We start from the raw sequence: 17,850 nt of genomic DNA, 5'->3' as shown, positions 1-17,850 counted from the left end.
TTTAAAACTCGTGAGACCGGTGGAAGGAAAGGGACGGAGCTATTAACTGTATCTTTGGTTCTGTTTATGGATTTCAACGTTTCTTTTTTAAATTTGTGTGTACTTTTGCGAGCATTGCGAATATGTCTTATATAAATAAATTAATTGTTAAATAAACCATCTAATTTATTTAAACTTCTTTTTTATTGTTATATTTTTTTTTGGTAATATTTGAGGTATATTTAATAGTAAAACATAAGTATTTATGATTAATATATACTTTTTCAATAAACTTCGTCAATAATATTTTATGAAAAAACAAACTACCTTTTTTAACTTTGTATGTACTCTTTGCGTACATTACGAATATGTCTTTTGTTAATAAATTTAATATTTAATTAACCATGTAAATTCTTTCAACACTTTTTGGAAATTTTTTTTACAATATTTTTGGATTATGTGGTTGACAAACGTAGAAATGGATCATTTACACTTGAATTTACAATAACTTGTAAATCATTGATAATTGTTATGTTTTATGTAAAAATACTAGTAATCCTATATAAATCTCCTTTTTTTCTCAATTTTATTTTATTTTAATATTCTTGTTATCATACCAAGACTAATGAAATATGTTTACTTTTATTCTTTATGATATTAAAATTATTAAATACCATTAACGAAATAGTCCGATAACCAGTACTTAAATATCTTAGCTCAAAAATTTTTCATCATCGAACTTATCCTGTTTTTGTAGAAGGCACTTTGAATCAATCTCAATATATTGGTCGTATCTTAGAACCTGTTGTCCATGCATTTGCCACTGCTGTAGGTCCTGATTTGTTTTACGCGCAGGATAATCCAAGGCCACATGCTGCCACAATCGCATAGATTTTATGTCTGTATTGTGTTCACGTTGAAGCAGAGCTAAGATGATTTTCTTGTTTCTTAACATCTCGACTGTTTTCTTCAAGTCGAGCGGTTGGCCTGACCCAAGTATTTGTTTATCACATGCGCCACGTTTTAGCCACGAAACGTTTAATCAATAATTAAGTGTTTTATTTATAACAAACCGACAATCATAGGAATTAAAAAAGTTTTTTTTTAATTCACGTTCGGGATATGTTCTTTTCTTTAACAAGTTAACTGTCGTGCCGGGCCCATGGGATCAGCATCACAGTGTTTCATCACGCCAGGTCGGTCCGATGGGACCGGCACTACAATCCTATTTTTAATGCAGCTTACCAGGCTGTCGGCATAACTAACTGTCTACAAAACGTATGTAATGGCCCGGCACAGCCTGTGCAAACATTCTGCACGGGATATTTTTAATGATAAACATTTTTTATAAATAAAAATTATATAAAAATTAAGCTTAAAATCTATGTTTATTTTGAAATATATTTAAAAAACATTACATTTTATATTTCATGTACCTGTCTAACAATATGTAACTTATTAAAACATTGTAAACACAAGAATGGTGTTTCTTCACACTCTTTACACTGTGTAGTAACTTTTTAGTTTTATTCTTTGCTACTATATGACCTTCATTTTTCATATTTGCTTCGTAACATAATTTGCAGTATCTTCGTATTTTATGCTTATGTCCCTGGACCTCACTTAACTCGTGGCATTTTCTTTTCGGAGTGACCATAGTGATGGGATTTGCTGAACTGCTACAACAGAGAAACTTTACAATTTCTTTGCGAAATTCAACCACACCTATTTTGTTACCAGTAACCTGCACATACAAAATGTATGCATTCACTACTGAAGTATTTAGTAATAGCTCTATTGCTATTTTTCTGTACTACTTAACAGTTTTACGTCGTGGACTGGAATATGCTGTCATAACATCTGATAAATCAACTCCAGCTTTGCCTGTATTGTAAGCTAAAACCATTTTTGGTTTTACTGCAAAAGTTCCTTGTTTTTTTTTTTACATTTTCAGTTTCAATCGAATGGCAAGTAGACAGCATCAACACATTACGTTTATCCCTCCAATTTAGAAAAGTTGTCCCTCTGCTATTCTACATAGCTGCACTTCTCCCACTTTTAGTTTTTTGTTAGCTACTTCTTTTGGTATAAATATTCTGTTTCGTCTGATTGTTCCTATACGATGTCTTTCTGTCTAGCAGTTTGTTTGCTAACTCTATACTGGTAAACCAATTATCCGTACAAACAGTTCTATTCGCATCTAATATTGGTGTGCATAACTTCATAACAGCGCCTAAAGGGGTAGTTTTTTCTTGTTCTAAGGTTTTACCAGCTTATATTTGTAAATTATATGTAAAACCATTTTTACAACACAATTTAAAAATTTTAATTCCATATTTGTGTCTTTTTTGCTTGTTGTACTGTTTCATCAGTAGCCTGCCTCTAAAAGAAATCATTGATTCGTCCAGTCCACACACACAATTTCTCCAGGTACGTAAACAGATTGATAGTTTTTCAAAATTAAGTTTACTAAATTATTTATTTTGTGTAATCTGTCTATATAATCTGAATATATGTTATTCCTCATTATTTGAAAAGTGAACCATTCGCAGTAGAATTTCAAACTTATTTCTAGACATAACACTTGATGCAAACCCCATTTTGAACAAGGGATCTTGAGTCCAATAGTCTGACAATGTTGGTAATTTTACAAGTCCCATCCAAGCTATCAAACCAAACAGCTTTTTTATTTTAACAGTATCTGTGGGATTCCAGTTGTGTAGCCTAGAAGATGAAGGAGTGTCGGTGTTGATGAGTGTTTTGCGTAGCGTATAAATTTGTCTGTTTTGCTATCATTTCAAATATTGAGTCACTAACGATAGCGGAAAAGAACTCTTCTGGTTTACCCATTGCTAACATGCCAGCCACATCACTGTTAATACCAGCTTCAATTGAAAAAGTTGGCAATTGTACTTGATTGCCTTTTGATTCTGTCCTATCATCATCTACTCTCATTGATATTCCAACATCACACGTCGATATATTCTGATGATTCTCATTATCTTGTGTGTTTAATGCTAAAAATAATAAAGTGTTAAACATTTTTAGCGCATTCATCTTCGACTACAAATATTATAACAATGGGTACAAAAATATATAATACTTAGGAAATCAACTTACGTTCTTCGAAAGTTTCCAGTTCGTCTCCAGAATTATCAGAGATTTCATCGGAATTAGGTTCATAATTACGATCTATAATTGAATCATCGCTAAATTCATGTTCATCTTCTTCGTCAGACATATTATTTAGTATTTGTTAAAGTTCATATTCTGATAAAAATCATCTATTTCGTGAACTCATTGTGTAACAGTAAATACTGAACTATTTGAGCGATTCAACATGTATCGACAAGTACTCCATCTACACTAATCTCTGCGTGGCCGTGGCGGCGTTGCGTGCCAAAACTCTCTCCCTACTGAAGTGACTTTCAAACGCTTTCTACGCCGCGTCGGGCCCATCGGACCGGCAGTCAAATATTGACATTTTTTTCGTTATTAATTACTTTTGAAAAAAATTACAACAATGACATTAAATATTTAACAGTAATAATTGTCAAAGTTCGTTTGGCCTGTAGGTCTAATTTAAAAATATAGCTTGGCAGTTAACTTGTTAACATATAAGTGTTCTTTTCTAATTTTTAAATGAATGTTATTTTATATAATTTTTAATTAATGTTGCTTATTTTAAATAGACCTTTGTTTCAGGGTAACAAAGGTGCGGTGTCGATTAGACTAAGTATTTATGGGTGTTCACTTTGTTTTGTAAATGCTCATCTTAGTGCTCACGATAACCACTTAGATGATCGAGTAGAAGATTACAACAGTATTATTCATGATCAAGAATTCCATGTACCTGAAACTACAAAAATATTTTACCATGAGTAAGTACAGGTTTTTTCCTAATATAGATTATTGATGTGGGCATTTCTATCTTTGTTTTCCGACAAAGGTAGAATTATGGCAGGTGATTATTCAAACGTTTCGATTTTTAGTTATTTGGCTACAACATAAGTTTAGGGTTAGGGCAATACCTATTGTGTACTATTTTTAATGAGAGTATATCACAATTAGAAATTAGAAGTACTTTAAATTAGACATTTCGATTTCCACCTCGGAATTCGTTATCAAAATATAAATTAAACTAATTATACTGTTAATACAGGTTAACTAGTCATCTGAATTGATTTGTACTTGCTCTTTAAAGCTTCTTGTATATCTTTTTCTACAATGAGTCACTCATAGAGGTTCACGGTGAAATGACCAACAGAAGTTCCCCATAAACCAGTTAGCGAGGAACATGGACTACGAATTAATAAAAACAAGACGTTTACCAACAACCAACAACAGAAATTCAAAACGTTACTGGATATGCAGGTGGATGTGGGAGTTGAAAGTTTCATTTATTTAGACAGCATCGTCTACAACAATGGAAGCTGTGAACAAGAAATTCGACGACATTATATAAATGGATAGAACCGCTATGTCCAACCTCTATAAAATAAGGAAAATCTCACACACGGCAACGTGTGCCGATAATATGGAGTGACTAGTATTCCAAGAATACGCGGACGGGAGAAGAAGTCGGTGCGATCACTAACCCGGTGGACTGATACAGTATCTGGAAGAAACGCAACATTCATAATCACTATGCCTCTGTTAAGATGTATAGATTGGAAGGAAGTAAGCAATTCCCATCCTGATAATATTCCAGCGACTCTGGTAGCGTTTTTCCATTAATTTAATATCCTGGTGGAAACGCTCACTTTGTTCGTTACCAGAGAAAGCTGTTGTAACGACAAATTAAATATACGCTGTACTTAAACTGCCGTCAAACGGTCGTGCACGTTGCCGTTATCAGCTGTGACGTCATTCCTATGATTCGTTTGACGGCATTTTCTTCGGCCGCCGTTCGCTTGGAGGCTGGCCATCTTAGTATCAATTTCTGATAAAGAATTTATTAATATTAGACGATTTTCTTATAAACGAAAAAGAAAACAAAGTGAATTATTAAAACGTATTTTAATTATTTATAATAATAATAATTTAAACCTGTTGTAAACTAAGAAAAAAAAAATAATTATAGAAATTTAATCCTTTCTTTGGAATGGAATCCTGGATTCATTTGGAGATGTTTTGGGGTTCCTTTTCTTTGGTAGTCCTATTGCTGTCAGGCCTTGTCCTTTTGGGCGTCCTCGTTTCTTTACTGCCACTGGCATTTTAATTTGTTGACAAAGCAACATCGGAGAGTTTGGTGAGTAATACTAAATTCATTTTCTGGACTTGACTCTTGTATATTCCCCTCCACGTTATCTACCCTACTTATCTCTTGACGAACCACCTCGCCACACAGCTTATTTTTCGTTTCAAATACAACTTCATCATTACTTTCAATAATAACTTGCGTGTCATTTTCAAATACAACTTCATCATTACTTTCAATAACAACTTGCGTGTCATTTTCAAATACAACTTCATCATTACTGTCAATAATAACTTGCGTGTCATTTTCGTTTGTAACATGTATAGATGTAAGTAGAACAGCAGTATCATTGGCCCACAGTGTTTTGAGATTTTTTAATAGATTAAACCTTTGCTCAAATAACATGCCCGTACGTTGTGCAGCTAAATCTGCTAGTTTATTGCATAACGAAATACATTTTTTTTTTCTTTGTGCATTGGAACTTGCTGGTCGATACCCTTGTGTGGTCAATGATGTAGACATATTATCATTAGACCTACTTGGTAACTCATATTCTGTCGATTCGTTTTCTTCAATCAAAGACGTTAATGTTCGTTGGTTATTTTTATAATAGTCCATTGTCCATTTTATAATAATCCAAAAATATGCTTGAAAGGTAAAATCATTGAATCATTCAGTTTGACAATTACCGTCTTCTACAATAATAAGGAAAACAGGTAATCCTATTTTTAGTAATTTATATGTAGCGTCCACTGCAAGAAATTCTGGAAATGCATCCATTGTATTTTTCATGGTTGGAGTTTGAATAAAAAGGCCTTTAAAATTATTTTCTTCATCCTGCAAAACAGCTGAATGAGCACCTGAACTCCTTTACACTTTCCTTCAAATTGCTGGAAAGTTTTCTTTGGCTGGGGATATGTGCATGTAAAACCTTAAAATTAGATATGAAATGAAAATATATACCAATTTTAAAAAATGAAATAAAAAGTGAAATATAATTAAAGTCATGATAAACCCATTTAGTATTATTTGAAAGTTTATTATTTATTAATAATTTGTTGTCCAGTATTGTTAAAATTATTAAATTAAATTTATTCAAATGCAGAAACAGAATAAACTCCAATTTGGTTAACAGTGTCGACGTTGTACCTATTGATAATCATTATATGCTTACTTTTGTGATATGATGATTGTGCTGAGTTTGAGTTGACGTTATCTAACGCATTTCCATCTAACGATGCCTTGAATCGTACATGTACTGGGCAATCTTCTTTGAATGTCTAAGACTGCCTAATTTTTTTTCTCACCGCTCTTGAACTTTTCTTCTCCATGATTGCATGCATAAAGAAGTTGATAATAGATTAAAAAGCTTTCTATCGGCCTCTTAATTTTACTGCTTGCAATAGTACGTGCATCTTGTTTCCAAAACGTGGTAAATGTACTTTCTCCAAGTTCCGAGATGGCTTTCTTTGCATCGGCAAATGAGAAAAATGTATCGCCAACTTTTACCATCATTGACATACCAATACTTAACCTAACTAAAAGTACCAATATTTAGAAAACGAACGGACGCCCAATAATGACACACCTAAGTCATTCAAGTTTTCCAAATTCAAACTTATTATTCCCACAATAATTAACAATTAGGTACAAATACAACACTTGTAACTAAGTACTGAGACGGGCACTATAATAAAATAAGATAAGAGAATCGTTAACTTGTGTATTAACTCACCACATGTATGTATGCTGCTGAACTGCAAGTGAAAGCGAACGGCAGCCCAAATCATTACAAGTATTTTTAGAGATATGTACATACTTGAAAATGTAAGTATTACTTGAATTCTAACATTCACATTCAGTACTATAAAATTTTTACTTAAGTACTTACGTAAAATCTTAAGGGTAAATATATTTTAAGTGATTTTTATATTACTGTTACTACATTTTCTAAACATTTGCTGAGGAGGATAAGAGCCTATTCATTTAACGATTTTCACTAGTATATTAGATACATAATAAAGAGAAAAGATTGTAAAATAAGTTCAACAACTTAATAAAATATTTTATTTTCAACTAATTGGCATATTTGTAAAAACTCAACACAAACCAATTTGAAATGAAATAAAAATAACAATATCCTGTTATAAAGTAGTATTACAGCGCAAAAATTTAACTCAATTAGGCAAAATATTTTTGATTGGCTTTAAGGACAACTAAGCGTTCGGAATTATCATCAGTTAGAGCGTGTTTTCGAGGAGCGTTAATCATTTGTACAAACGAAAAAGTTTCTCGCGGGAAGCGAAAGATGGAAGGATTGTATTATATTGTTGGAACTGGTGCTGGATCTGTCAAAGGTGATCCAAAATATGTGGATCTACATGTGCATCGCATTGATCCTAGCACCAATGTGACTGCAATGGAAAATCTTCTAAAACCCCATTTTCCGGAAGTGTTTTGCGAGTCTATGGAGTCTCGCTACCCAAGTCTTTACTCATCATTTAAGGTCCGAATATATCAAAATAATTTCAATAAAGCTATGGATCCAGCACTCTGGCCTGAAAATGCATGTGTGAACAATTTTTTGTACCTACGGAAAAATCAGAGGTTCCAGAGGTAATGTTTAACCCTAAATTAATGTTATTAAATGTTCAAAGTATAAATAACCATAAAATATGTGACATTGTTGTGGATATTAATACATTTAAAAATGTAGAAATCTTATGTCTAACAGAATTATGGGAAACCATTGACTCTATTAATAATGTATACATTGATGGATGTAAACGCTCATAATATTAATGTTAAAAAATTCTGTTCTGATAAACATTCAGAGTTTTGTTGTTCTTTAATTAGGGATAAAAATAATAATATCTTTTACATATTGAATTGCTACCGATCTCCGTGTGGAGATGTAAATATTTTTTTAAATAATCTTGACTGTCTTTTAAATCATTTATACAAGCCAAATGCATGTTATATTATTTGTGGTGACTTTAATATTGATATGAAAACGTCAAACAATAACCAAACAAAACTACTTAATTGCTTATCTGCTTATAACATACATACTAATCTTGTCAAATGGCCTACAAGAGTAACAAATACCAGCATAACAACAATTGATAATATTTTTGTAAATTTTTCTAATTTAGGTACATCATGTATTCTTGACAACACTGATACATAGAACTGTTCTATGATGACAACGTCTGATCATAGAACTGTTTTAGTCGAACTTGAAATCGATATATCGAAATTGCCTATGTCTTGTCAAAAGCGATATTTTTCTGAGAGTGGGATAGATAATTTTGTTATGAGTCTTGTGCTGGAAGATTGGAATCTTGTTTATGGTTTACTTGATACTAATTTGGCTTTTAATGTGTTTGTTGATATTTTTTCGTATTATTTTAACATTAATTTTCCATTGCAAAATAAACGTATTATAAATGATCGTAAAAAATGGGTAAACACTGAAGTACGCTTATCTAGTAGTAACTTAAAAAACTTGCATGTTTTATCTAGATCCTGTCCGTGTCTTCGTGAATATTACAAGTTAGAAAAAAAGAAACACCAGAAACTTTTATGTTTGACAAAGAAAAATTATTACCAGAATATTATTTCATCATCAGATAATCCAACAAAAAGTGCCTGGAGACTTGTTGCCGACGTGACTAATAATGTTGACAATAATAGAAGGAAAAATATATGTCTAAAATCAGATGAAAATTGTGTAATAGAGGAATGCCCTATTGTTGCTAACATGTTCAATGTTTTCTTTAAGAATGCTCCAATTGAGGTACGTTCTAAAATTCCCAGTCATCAAAATAGTACTTTAAGGAAACCGCCTTATAATGAAAATGACAATTTTTTACAATTATGTCCTTACACTCCAAATGAGCTGAGTGAATTATTGATAGGAAAATTGAAATCTTCAAAATCGTGTGGATTTGATGAAATACTTCAATTTTTATTAAAAAAAATAATTCCATTCATATTATCACCTTTAACATTTCTAATAAACTTGTCTTTTTGCAATGGTATTTTCCCGGATTATCTAAAGGTGGGAAAAGTCGTTCCTGTACATAAGAAAGGTGATCCAAAGAATATTAGTAATTATCGCCCAATAACTGTCTCTTCAGTGGTTTCAAAAATATTCGAATACTGTTATCTTAACAGATTAAACTCTTATTTATTGGAGAAAGGTATTGTTAGTAAATATCAGCATGGCTTTCAGGCAGGTAAGTATACAAATACAGCAGTTCATTCATTTTATGAGACTTTAACTAACTATATTGATGCGGATGAATGCCCTGTCGGGATTTTTTGTGATCTCAGTAGGGCATTTGACTGTGTCGATCATACGTTACTCATTAATAAGTTAGAAAATATTGGAATAAAAGATCTCTCTCTAAAATGGATATAATCCTACCTATCAGAACGTCGTCAATATCTCTCCTTAACAGATGTATCCCAACAATCAGTAAATATTTGCAAATCAGATTACATGTACATTCATATGGGTGTTCCACAAGGTTCTGTAATTGGCCCAATATTATTTCTTATTTACTTAAATGATATTGTCTCAATAAATTCTGCTGTACAGTTTACACTTTATGCAGATGATACTTCAATACTTATATCAGATAAATCACATATATCTCTTGAAAATAAATGTAACGAACTTTTGTGTGATCTTAGTAATTGGTTTTCCTCGAATTACTTACATCTTAATGCGGATAAAACGCATGCTATTCATTTCCACAATAGACAGAAACATCTGTTAGATATGGAACTATCAATATATTCTAAACAAATTGAAAAAGTTCATTGCCTAAAGTTTTTGGGTTTGTATGTTGATGAATGTCTCAATTGGAAAAGGCAATGTGATGATATTATTTCCAAAATAAACTCATCATGCTACCTACTTCGAAACCTCAAAGATATACTAAGTGAAAAACAGCTAATTATACTGTATTATGCTGAGGTGGAGTCTCGTTTGCGGTATGGCATAGTATTTTGGGGTAGGTCTTGTAAATTCGGTGAAGTCTTTCTGTCTCAAAAGAGAATAGTCCATTTTATTGCTGGTATTTCTCGAATCACTAGCTGTAAGAGTTACTTTACTAGATATAAACTTTTAACTGTGCCGTGTTTATATATTTTTGAAGTTTGTGTTTTTATTCATTCAAATCTTGAGAAATTTAAAACTAATAGTCAAATTCACCAATAAAATTCAGCCAATAAAAAAATGTAAGAATATGAAAATATTTAAATTAACTTTAAAAGATTTTTTATTGCAGAATACGTTTTATTCTGTTGATGAATATTTTAGTAGTTGACATTATTTTAAGTATATACTAGTAATTTTACATTTTCTATTTGTGTTTGTCTTGTAATGTTAGGTTTAGCGTAATTTTAGATTTGCATTTATATTTACTTATTTTGTTTACTAAACTGTGACTGATCCTATACAAATTATATTTGTCAAAAAGGAAATAAAGTATTATTATTATTATCCAGATTTAGCCATACGGCTCACACTCCCTCTAAGGGAAAAATTCACTCATCCCAGATACCTACGGTATCAAAAGGATTGAGCTCTGGTGGGACTCTTTCCATGTTATCGAGTCCTAGGTGACTTGGTACATCGGTGTATCTCCCAAAGATTTTGGAACGCATCTGGACGTCGAAAGTAGCACAGCTTTCTGCATGATCTTATATAGATGTTCATTTAGACCCAGCTTTCTTATGTTTTCTAGAAGGTTCTTCGGGATGACTCCAGTGGTAGAAAGAATAATAGGTATCGTCTGGGTACTTTCCATTCTCCATTGTCTCCTTATTTGTATTTCCAGATCTCTGTACTTGGCGATCTTTTCGTTGTACTTAACACGCAGATTATTGTTGTTAGGTATCGCCACATCGATTAGTGTTGTTTGTCTTGTAAGTTTATTAACTAGCACGAGATCTGGTCTGTTATGTGCTACAGTTTGGTCTGTGAGCACAGTGCGATCCCAGTATAGCTTGTAGTTGTCATTCTCAAGCATACTCTCAGGGACGTATTGATAATATGGGAGATGGTTTGTTTGTAGAAGTCCCAGTTTAAAAGCTATCTCTTGATGGAGGATCTTTCCTACTGAGTCATGCCGTTCCTTATAGTCAGTTGCAGCAAATGCCTGGCAGCCCCCGGTAAGATGTTGGATGGTTTCTTGGGCTTGACATCCATATCGGCATTTGTCGTTTTGGACCTGAGGGTCTTTGACGATATATTTGCATTATCAATGCATTACTGGTGCTGTGAATCAAGGACGGGTCATTTATACCTTTGATGGTGTCGTGGTTTGGGTGGAGGTTGACGTGTGGGTTAGCGTGGGGATTGGCGCGAGGGTTGGCGCGAACATTCCTGACAGTTGGATTTTGATTGACGAGTGAAGCTGACGGTATTTTCTTTATGAGATGTCTCCAAGTCGAAGGTAACTGTATATCGTCATTTCTTTTATTGAGACAATTTGGAATTTTTTAAATTTCTATGGCTTCTCGGATAATTCTTGGTTTATATAAGCGGATGGCAGCTGTGGTTCTGGAGTTTTCAAAATCAATTTTGTGATCTGTATGAAGATGGTTCACCTAGAATTGAAATTAAGTCGGAATTAATGGTTCATAAATCCTATTTTGGATTCTACGATTTGTTTGGTCTATATAGGATCGGGGGTAGTCTGCACAAGGAATTTCATAAACTCCGTGTTGGTCATTTGGAATATTGTCTTTGATTGATCTTATAAGCGATAAAAGTTTTTTTGGAAGGGTAAATATTGTCTTTATTCCTCTTGATTTTAGAATTTTGTCGATTCTGCCAGTGACACCTTTGATGTAAGGAAGAAAAGCTTTCGTATGATCAGTGTTTTAGTCTTTGGGTTGCTATTGAGTGAGATTGATGTCTGTGGATGCTCCTATTGATGTGATTTTCGCGGTAACCGTTTTGGATGAGGACTTTTTTTAAACTAGGGAGCTCAGCGGGTCTACTTGCATCATCGCAAAGGCGTATTGATCTGGAGACAAACGTATTAATGACTGAATTAATTTGTGAAAGGGGATGATGAGAGTTGGCGTGCAAGTAACGATTGGTATGGGTATGTTTTCGATAAACAGAGTGATGAAAACCTTGGGATTGGTTTTTCTTTATGATAACGTCGAGAAACGGTAGGGATGAATCAGTTTCCACATCCATTGTGAACTGGATACTAGCATGTATACCATTTAGCAGTTTGCTATATGATTTAGTGAGCTGGTAAAATTCCTCCCCGTAGAGGCCAATAAAATGTTCCGAAAGGTTTCCGCGGTTAGTACAATTAAACCTAGTGCTAATATTAGTACTATTACAGGAATTAATATTAAACTCAACAGTCTTCTGGGTTTAATCGTGTCGATTATCATTGCGCCGAGCTTTCGACATCCTCTACGGTGTCTTCTTCAGGGCTTCCAAAACTTCTTCAAACCTGAATGGTATACACCCTAGTATCCAGTTCACAATGGAGGTAGAAACTGATTTATCCCTACCGTTGTCGACGTTATCATAAAGAAAATCCTATCCCAAGGTTTTCATCACTCTGTTTATCGAAAACCCACCCATACCAATCGTTACTCGCATGCCAACTCTCATCATCCCCCTTTACAAATTAATTAAGTCATTAATACGCTTGTCTCTAGATCAATACGCCTTTGCGATGATGCAAGTAGACCCGCTGAGCTATCTAGATCAAAACAAGCCCTCATCCAAAACGGTTACCGCGAAAATCATATCAGTAGGAGCATACACAGACATCAATCTTCCACTCAATCTCAACCCAAAGACTCAGACCCCTATCATAAAAAAGCTTTTCTTCCTTAAGTATTAAAGTGTCGTCACATGTGACCACGTTTTTTGACAAAATTGTGCAGCACGCAACAACACCTGTAGCAAAATCGTAGTCCACTTAAATACACGAATGTAGTACTCACCACTTGTTACTTAAAATGCCGAAGGTGAAGACAACTATTATCGTTTCAATCAACGCTATTATGCAAAAACGGCATCCTCCCTGCGATCGTCCGCCTGGGCATTGTCTTCTTCACCGTGGAATACTGCTCTGCAATCTTGATTGATACGGCAATTTGACGAAAGACAAAATGAGATGACCTAAAGGAGGTCCACAGACATCAATCTTCCACTCAATCTCAACCCAAAGACTCTATTTACCCTTCCAAAAAAACTTTTATCTCTCATAAGATTAATTAAAGACAATATTCAAACCACTGAAAAAAGATGACCGAAAAAATATAATATATCTGATGATTGTATTCTATGTTTTAGATCATATAGAACTTTTTATTAAGAATAACTTTTTTTCATAAAAGTAAAAATAAAGTTTCCCATATGGTCCAATTAAGTCCATATGGAACGCCAATGGTCCATATGGCAAAAACGTTTTAATTTTTAGGTTTATGAAAAAAGTTATTGTTTATAAAACGTTCTGAATGATCTAAAACATAGAACACAATCACCAGATATTAAATTATTTCAGTCATATACGCGGTTTGTCAAAAAATATGAATTTTATGTAAGAATTTCTGCGGTAAATCTGGGTATCTGGGAGGCCAGGTGGAAAATTTCGAACTTGGATTTGAGGTTCGAATCGGTTTGTAAATGCCTCTTTGTCCGCTTCTTGTCGATCGACGATGATAGGTATAATAAAAGTTGAAGTTGTAGAGTTAAAGTGTTGATTTATTGACAGCTACTGGTAATTACACAATATGATGTTCGTTAGGTAACTACTTATAATTGACTGTAGTAGACTGCGCTCACATGAGCTCAAATCCCCAATTTATAATTTCACAAATAATTCATACCTCAACACAGAGGTTATTGCTTCCTATCATACCATACCAACAAACTTTGCTTACACTACAATTTAATCTACGCCTTAATTGCGACACTTAGGAAGTTCAATTAGAAAATATATTATTCGGCAATTTATTTAATTGTAGGTAAATGAACTAATTATTAAAATATTATACGATATGGTTTTACAATGTCATTTATACACGGTGAAACTATAATAGATTAAGAAGTTAAGAATAATGTGAGATTACAAATTAAGGGGTTAATTTGTGATTGAACATATTGGCCACTATATAAAAAACAAACAGACGACCAATAGAAATATTTAAAACATATAGAATATAAAATAATAATATAACAATAATCATAACACTAATTCACTCGGTTTTTGAATTATTATCTCACCCGAGCAGTGCTACCTATAATTTGATCATTTAGAATCTATGTTTCAGCTAAACTATCTAATTCAAATCTAAGCTCATTTAGTGAAACTGATCCAGGAGGGGCTTTCTTTAAAGTACTACTTGAATTTGGTTGTGATAAAGTATGTCTTCGAGGCGCTGGATGAGGTTGGATGCAAGAACCTTGATGCCTTTGTTTTCTGGCTCTCTTGGAGTTTCGAATATATCTGACCACCTTCCTTTATTTTCATATGTCACTTAAAATTAGTGTAAGTTATTGTAATCTACTGCAAGTAGATTCCTTGGGACCAACAACGAGCGCACAACACTACCTCTTCTTTTTCTAGGTTTGTGTTTCTTTGAAATTTCTTCTCTAATTGCAGCAGTCTCGCATATGCTTGCTGTTCTGAGTCCCCCTAATATACTTCTATTAGAATTGACGGGTATTTTAACTTCAAACCTTCCTTCATTATCCCTTTTTACTGTTCTTTTATAATATCCTTCACACTTTTTTTTTCTACTGAAAGAGTATTGCTTTGATCTACTTCTTTTAACTCCCAGTATTTCTTTATTTCTTCATCGATCTGTCGTCTAGATATCATGCTGAGTACTTGTATATTAGGAATATTCTCTTGCTGTGCTATCCCTGACATTATCCAACCCAATTTTGTATTTTGGGCGAGCAAACCATTCTTTTTTCGATCTACTCCGTCTAGTAATATCAAACTATATTCTTTGGCTCCTAATAGAATATCTATTGAACCTGTTTCATTAAAATTTGGATCCGCCAGGACTAAGTTCCTATGGTTCCTTTCTTTCATCTGTATCTCCTTCTCCGGTAGATTTCTTGTTATTTTTCGTAGTACAATTGCTTCGGTCTTCATTTCAAATTCGTTTTTGAAATGCGCCTCCAAGTTTAATGTTACGCTCCATTTTGACGTCCTGTCAGCCTTTCTTTTTATTCCGAGACTTGTAACGGCCTGCTCCATAATGAATGATGACTGCGAGCCTTGGTCAATCAATGCTCTCATCAGTTGTGAGCTTCCTTTTGAGTCTCTTACTCGTACTAATGCCGTTGCAAGTAGCACTTCTTCATTCGGATTACTTAAACAGCTTACGGCATTCTCTTGTCTCCTTGACGATCCGTCGTAATTGTTGTCACCTCTGGTCCCACTAGAATTGGGTCTATTTTGTGGCCTTCTGTTTTCAGAAGTTCTTCTGTTGTCATACTGACCTGACCCACTAGAATTTGATCAATTTTGTGGCCTTCTGTTTTCAGAATTCCTTCTGTTATCATACTGTCCTTCTGACATGTGTAGTAATGAATGGTGCTGTCCACCACATTCTGCACATCTATGATAGGAATAACATGGTACTTCCCTTTTGTGTAATAGGCATCTACCGCACCATTGCTTTTCCTTTACGATTTTGTTTCTTTCACGTACTTGTTGACGTAGAAACGTTGTACATTTCAATAGTTTATGTTCTTTACATGTGATGACACACCCATCGAGCAAAAAGACAAAAGAGGGAATGTAAAGGTAGTGGGGGCAAAAATATTGTTAGACAGGAAGTGCCATCTTGAGAGGCCAAATTAAACAAGGAAAGAGAGTCTTTCCTTGTTTAAGAAATCAAATTTAGTTGGGTTATGTTATTATTTGTCCCAACTGTCACATGAAATCTTATTTATATTGAAGTTTTTTAACAATTGCTTCACATTTTAGACTGTTATCGTTAATATTTAATTAAAATTTTCTTGGCTAAGACACTTTCTGAAAACTATTTTATAGCTACTGTTAATAAGTGTCGGAAAATTTAAATTTGGCGCATTCGCAGTTCCGGATATGTCCGCCATCAGAGGCCACTTTTTTGGTCGCCTTTTCATAACGATTAGATTCCCTCTTTTGTCTTTTTGCTCGATGGACACACCACACAGGTTATCTTCTTCTTTACCTGTTGTCTATGATCTGTTCCTTTCCTTTCTGTTTCCAACATCTCCAATGTCTGGAATCTTCTTTGTAGGAATTCCTGTGTTGACTTATATGTCGGAATGTCCCTACTGTCTTGAATTGACGTTTCATATAATCTCCTGGTTTCTGTGTCCCACTTTAACATACTTATCCTTGCTGTAAGAAGGCTCCAGGACTCTGTCATTATACCTAGTCCACTAATGACTTCTAAGCATTCGTGGAGAGTATCATGTAATTTTTTCGGCGCCTTTGCTGACGTTTCTTTTATCTCCGCAGCCTGAAGTATCTTGTCTATTAATATAAATAGATTAATTTTTGGATTATCGTACCGATCTTGCAACATTTTCCAGGCAGCACTGTAGTTTGCTTCTGTTGTGTTTAAATGTTGTATTATTCTACTTGCTTCTCCTCGGAGGCTTGTCTTCAGATACTGCATTTTTTCCACATTTGATAGTTGGTTATTCTCATGTATCAAACGTTTAAAAATATCATAGAATGTTACCCAGGATTCATACCTTCCTTCAAAACAGGGTAACTTCACTTGGGGTAATATTATTTTGTCTTTCTTGCATCCTTCCGCCTCTAATCTCTTATTTTCTTTTATGATCGACCGCACCCTTCTTCTCATTGCATAAAATATTTCTATTTCACCTTCTTCTAGTGTATCCTGTTCATTGTCCACAGTTATTTCCATTATTAAAGCATCTATTTTTTGTACCTCTTCTTTTAAATCTTGTATATCTTCATCGGTTTCGTCGTCTTCCAATAAATGATGAAGTTTTCCCATCCTAATTTCTACTTCTCTAATTTTTGTCGAAGACTTGTACGAATTTTTAATAAAATCCTCTAAAGTCTTTTTCGTTTCTTCATATCTTTTTTGTACTTGTTCGTAAAAGTTAGACGTAAAATATTTATCAACTCTCGAACCATTCTCTTCAATTTCTGTGTTTTGATCTTCAAAGTCGTTCCACAATTCATCAAGTGTCTGTCTTTTGATGTTTAAGTATTCTCTCGTTCGTTTTTCTTAAAGTCTCAGCAAGATTACCTTAGACAATACCGAATGAACCTGTCTAACCTTGCTGACACGGTTTATTGTACAAATTAAAGAATGTAATATTATCACTTGTAACCAGAGAGAAAAATTCTTTATATAAAAAAAATGCAAATACTACAAAATACTATATATTTGGAATGAATGAACTGAATGTGTATAAAAATAACGATTTGTCACGATATTTCCCCATATTATGAAAATCAAATGTTTTAAGAATTTTAAATTGTAAGAATCAAATTATGGAGTATAATTAAAATTAAAATAATTAAGCTATTAGATTTGAATTAGCTGTAGACAAACTATTACTTTTTTAAGTAAAAGGTATGCAGAATAAAAATATTTCAATTAAGTATTATTAAATTTGAATCTTA

The 17,850-nt window shown here is 33.5% G+C and overlaps 1 protein-coding gene across 2 annotated transcripts in view; it reads left to right on the top strand.

Annotated features, from left to right (window-relative positions):
• LOC140441425 (phosphatidylinositol 4,5-bisphosphate 5-phosphatase A-like) overlaps window positions 1-17,850 on the top strand; it is a 73,871-nt gene that overhangs the window by 11,216 nt on the left and 44,805 nt on the right. For both annotated transcript variants that reach the window (XM_072532151.1, XM_072532150.1), the window contains exon 3: window positions 3,685-3,860. In XM_072532151.1, coding sequence (XP_072388252.1) covers window positions 3,685-3,860 — 176 coding nt within the window. The remainder of the gene's footprint in view (window positions 1-3,684; window positions 3,861-17,850) is intronic.

The sequence above is a fragment of the Diabrotica undecimpunctata genome, chromosome 5 (assembly GCF_040954645.1).
Source record: "Diabrotica undecimpunctata isolate CICGRU chromosome 5, icDiaUnde3, whole genome shotgun sequence".
In the NCBI taxonomy this organism is placed as follows: domain Eukaryota; kingdom Metazoa; phylum Arthropoda; class Insecta; order Coleoptera; family Chrysomelidae; genus Diabrotica; species Diabrotica undecimpunctata.
The sequence above is the reverse complement of the archived record's forward strand: the minus strand, read 5'-3'. Positions and strand labels throughout refer to the sequence as shown.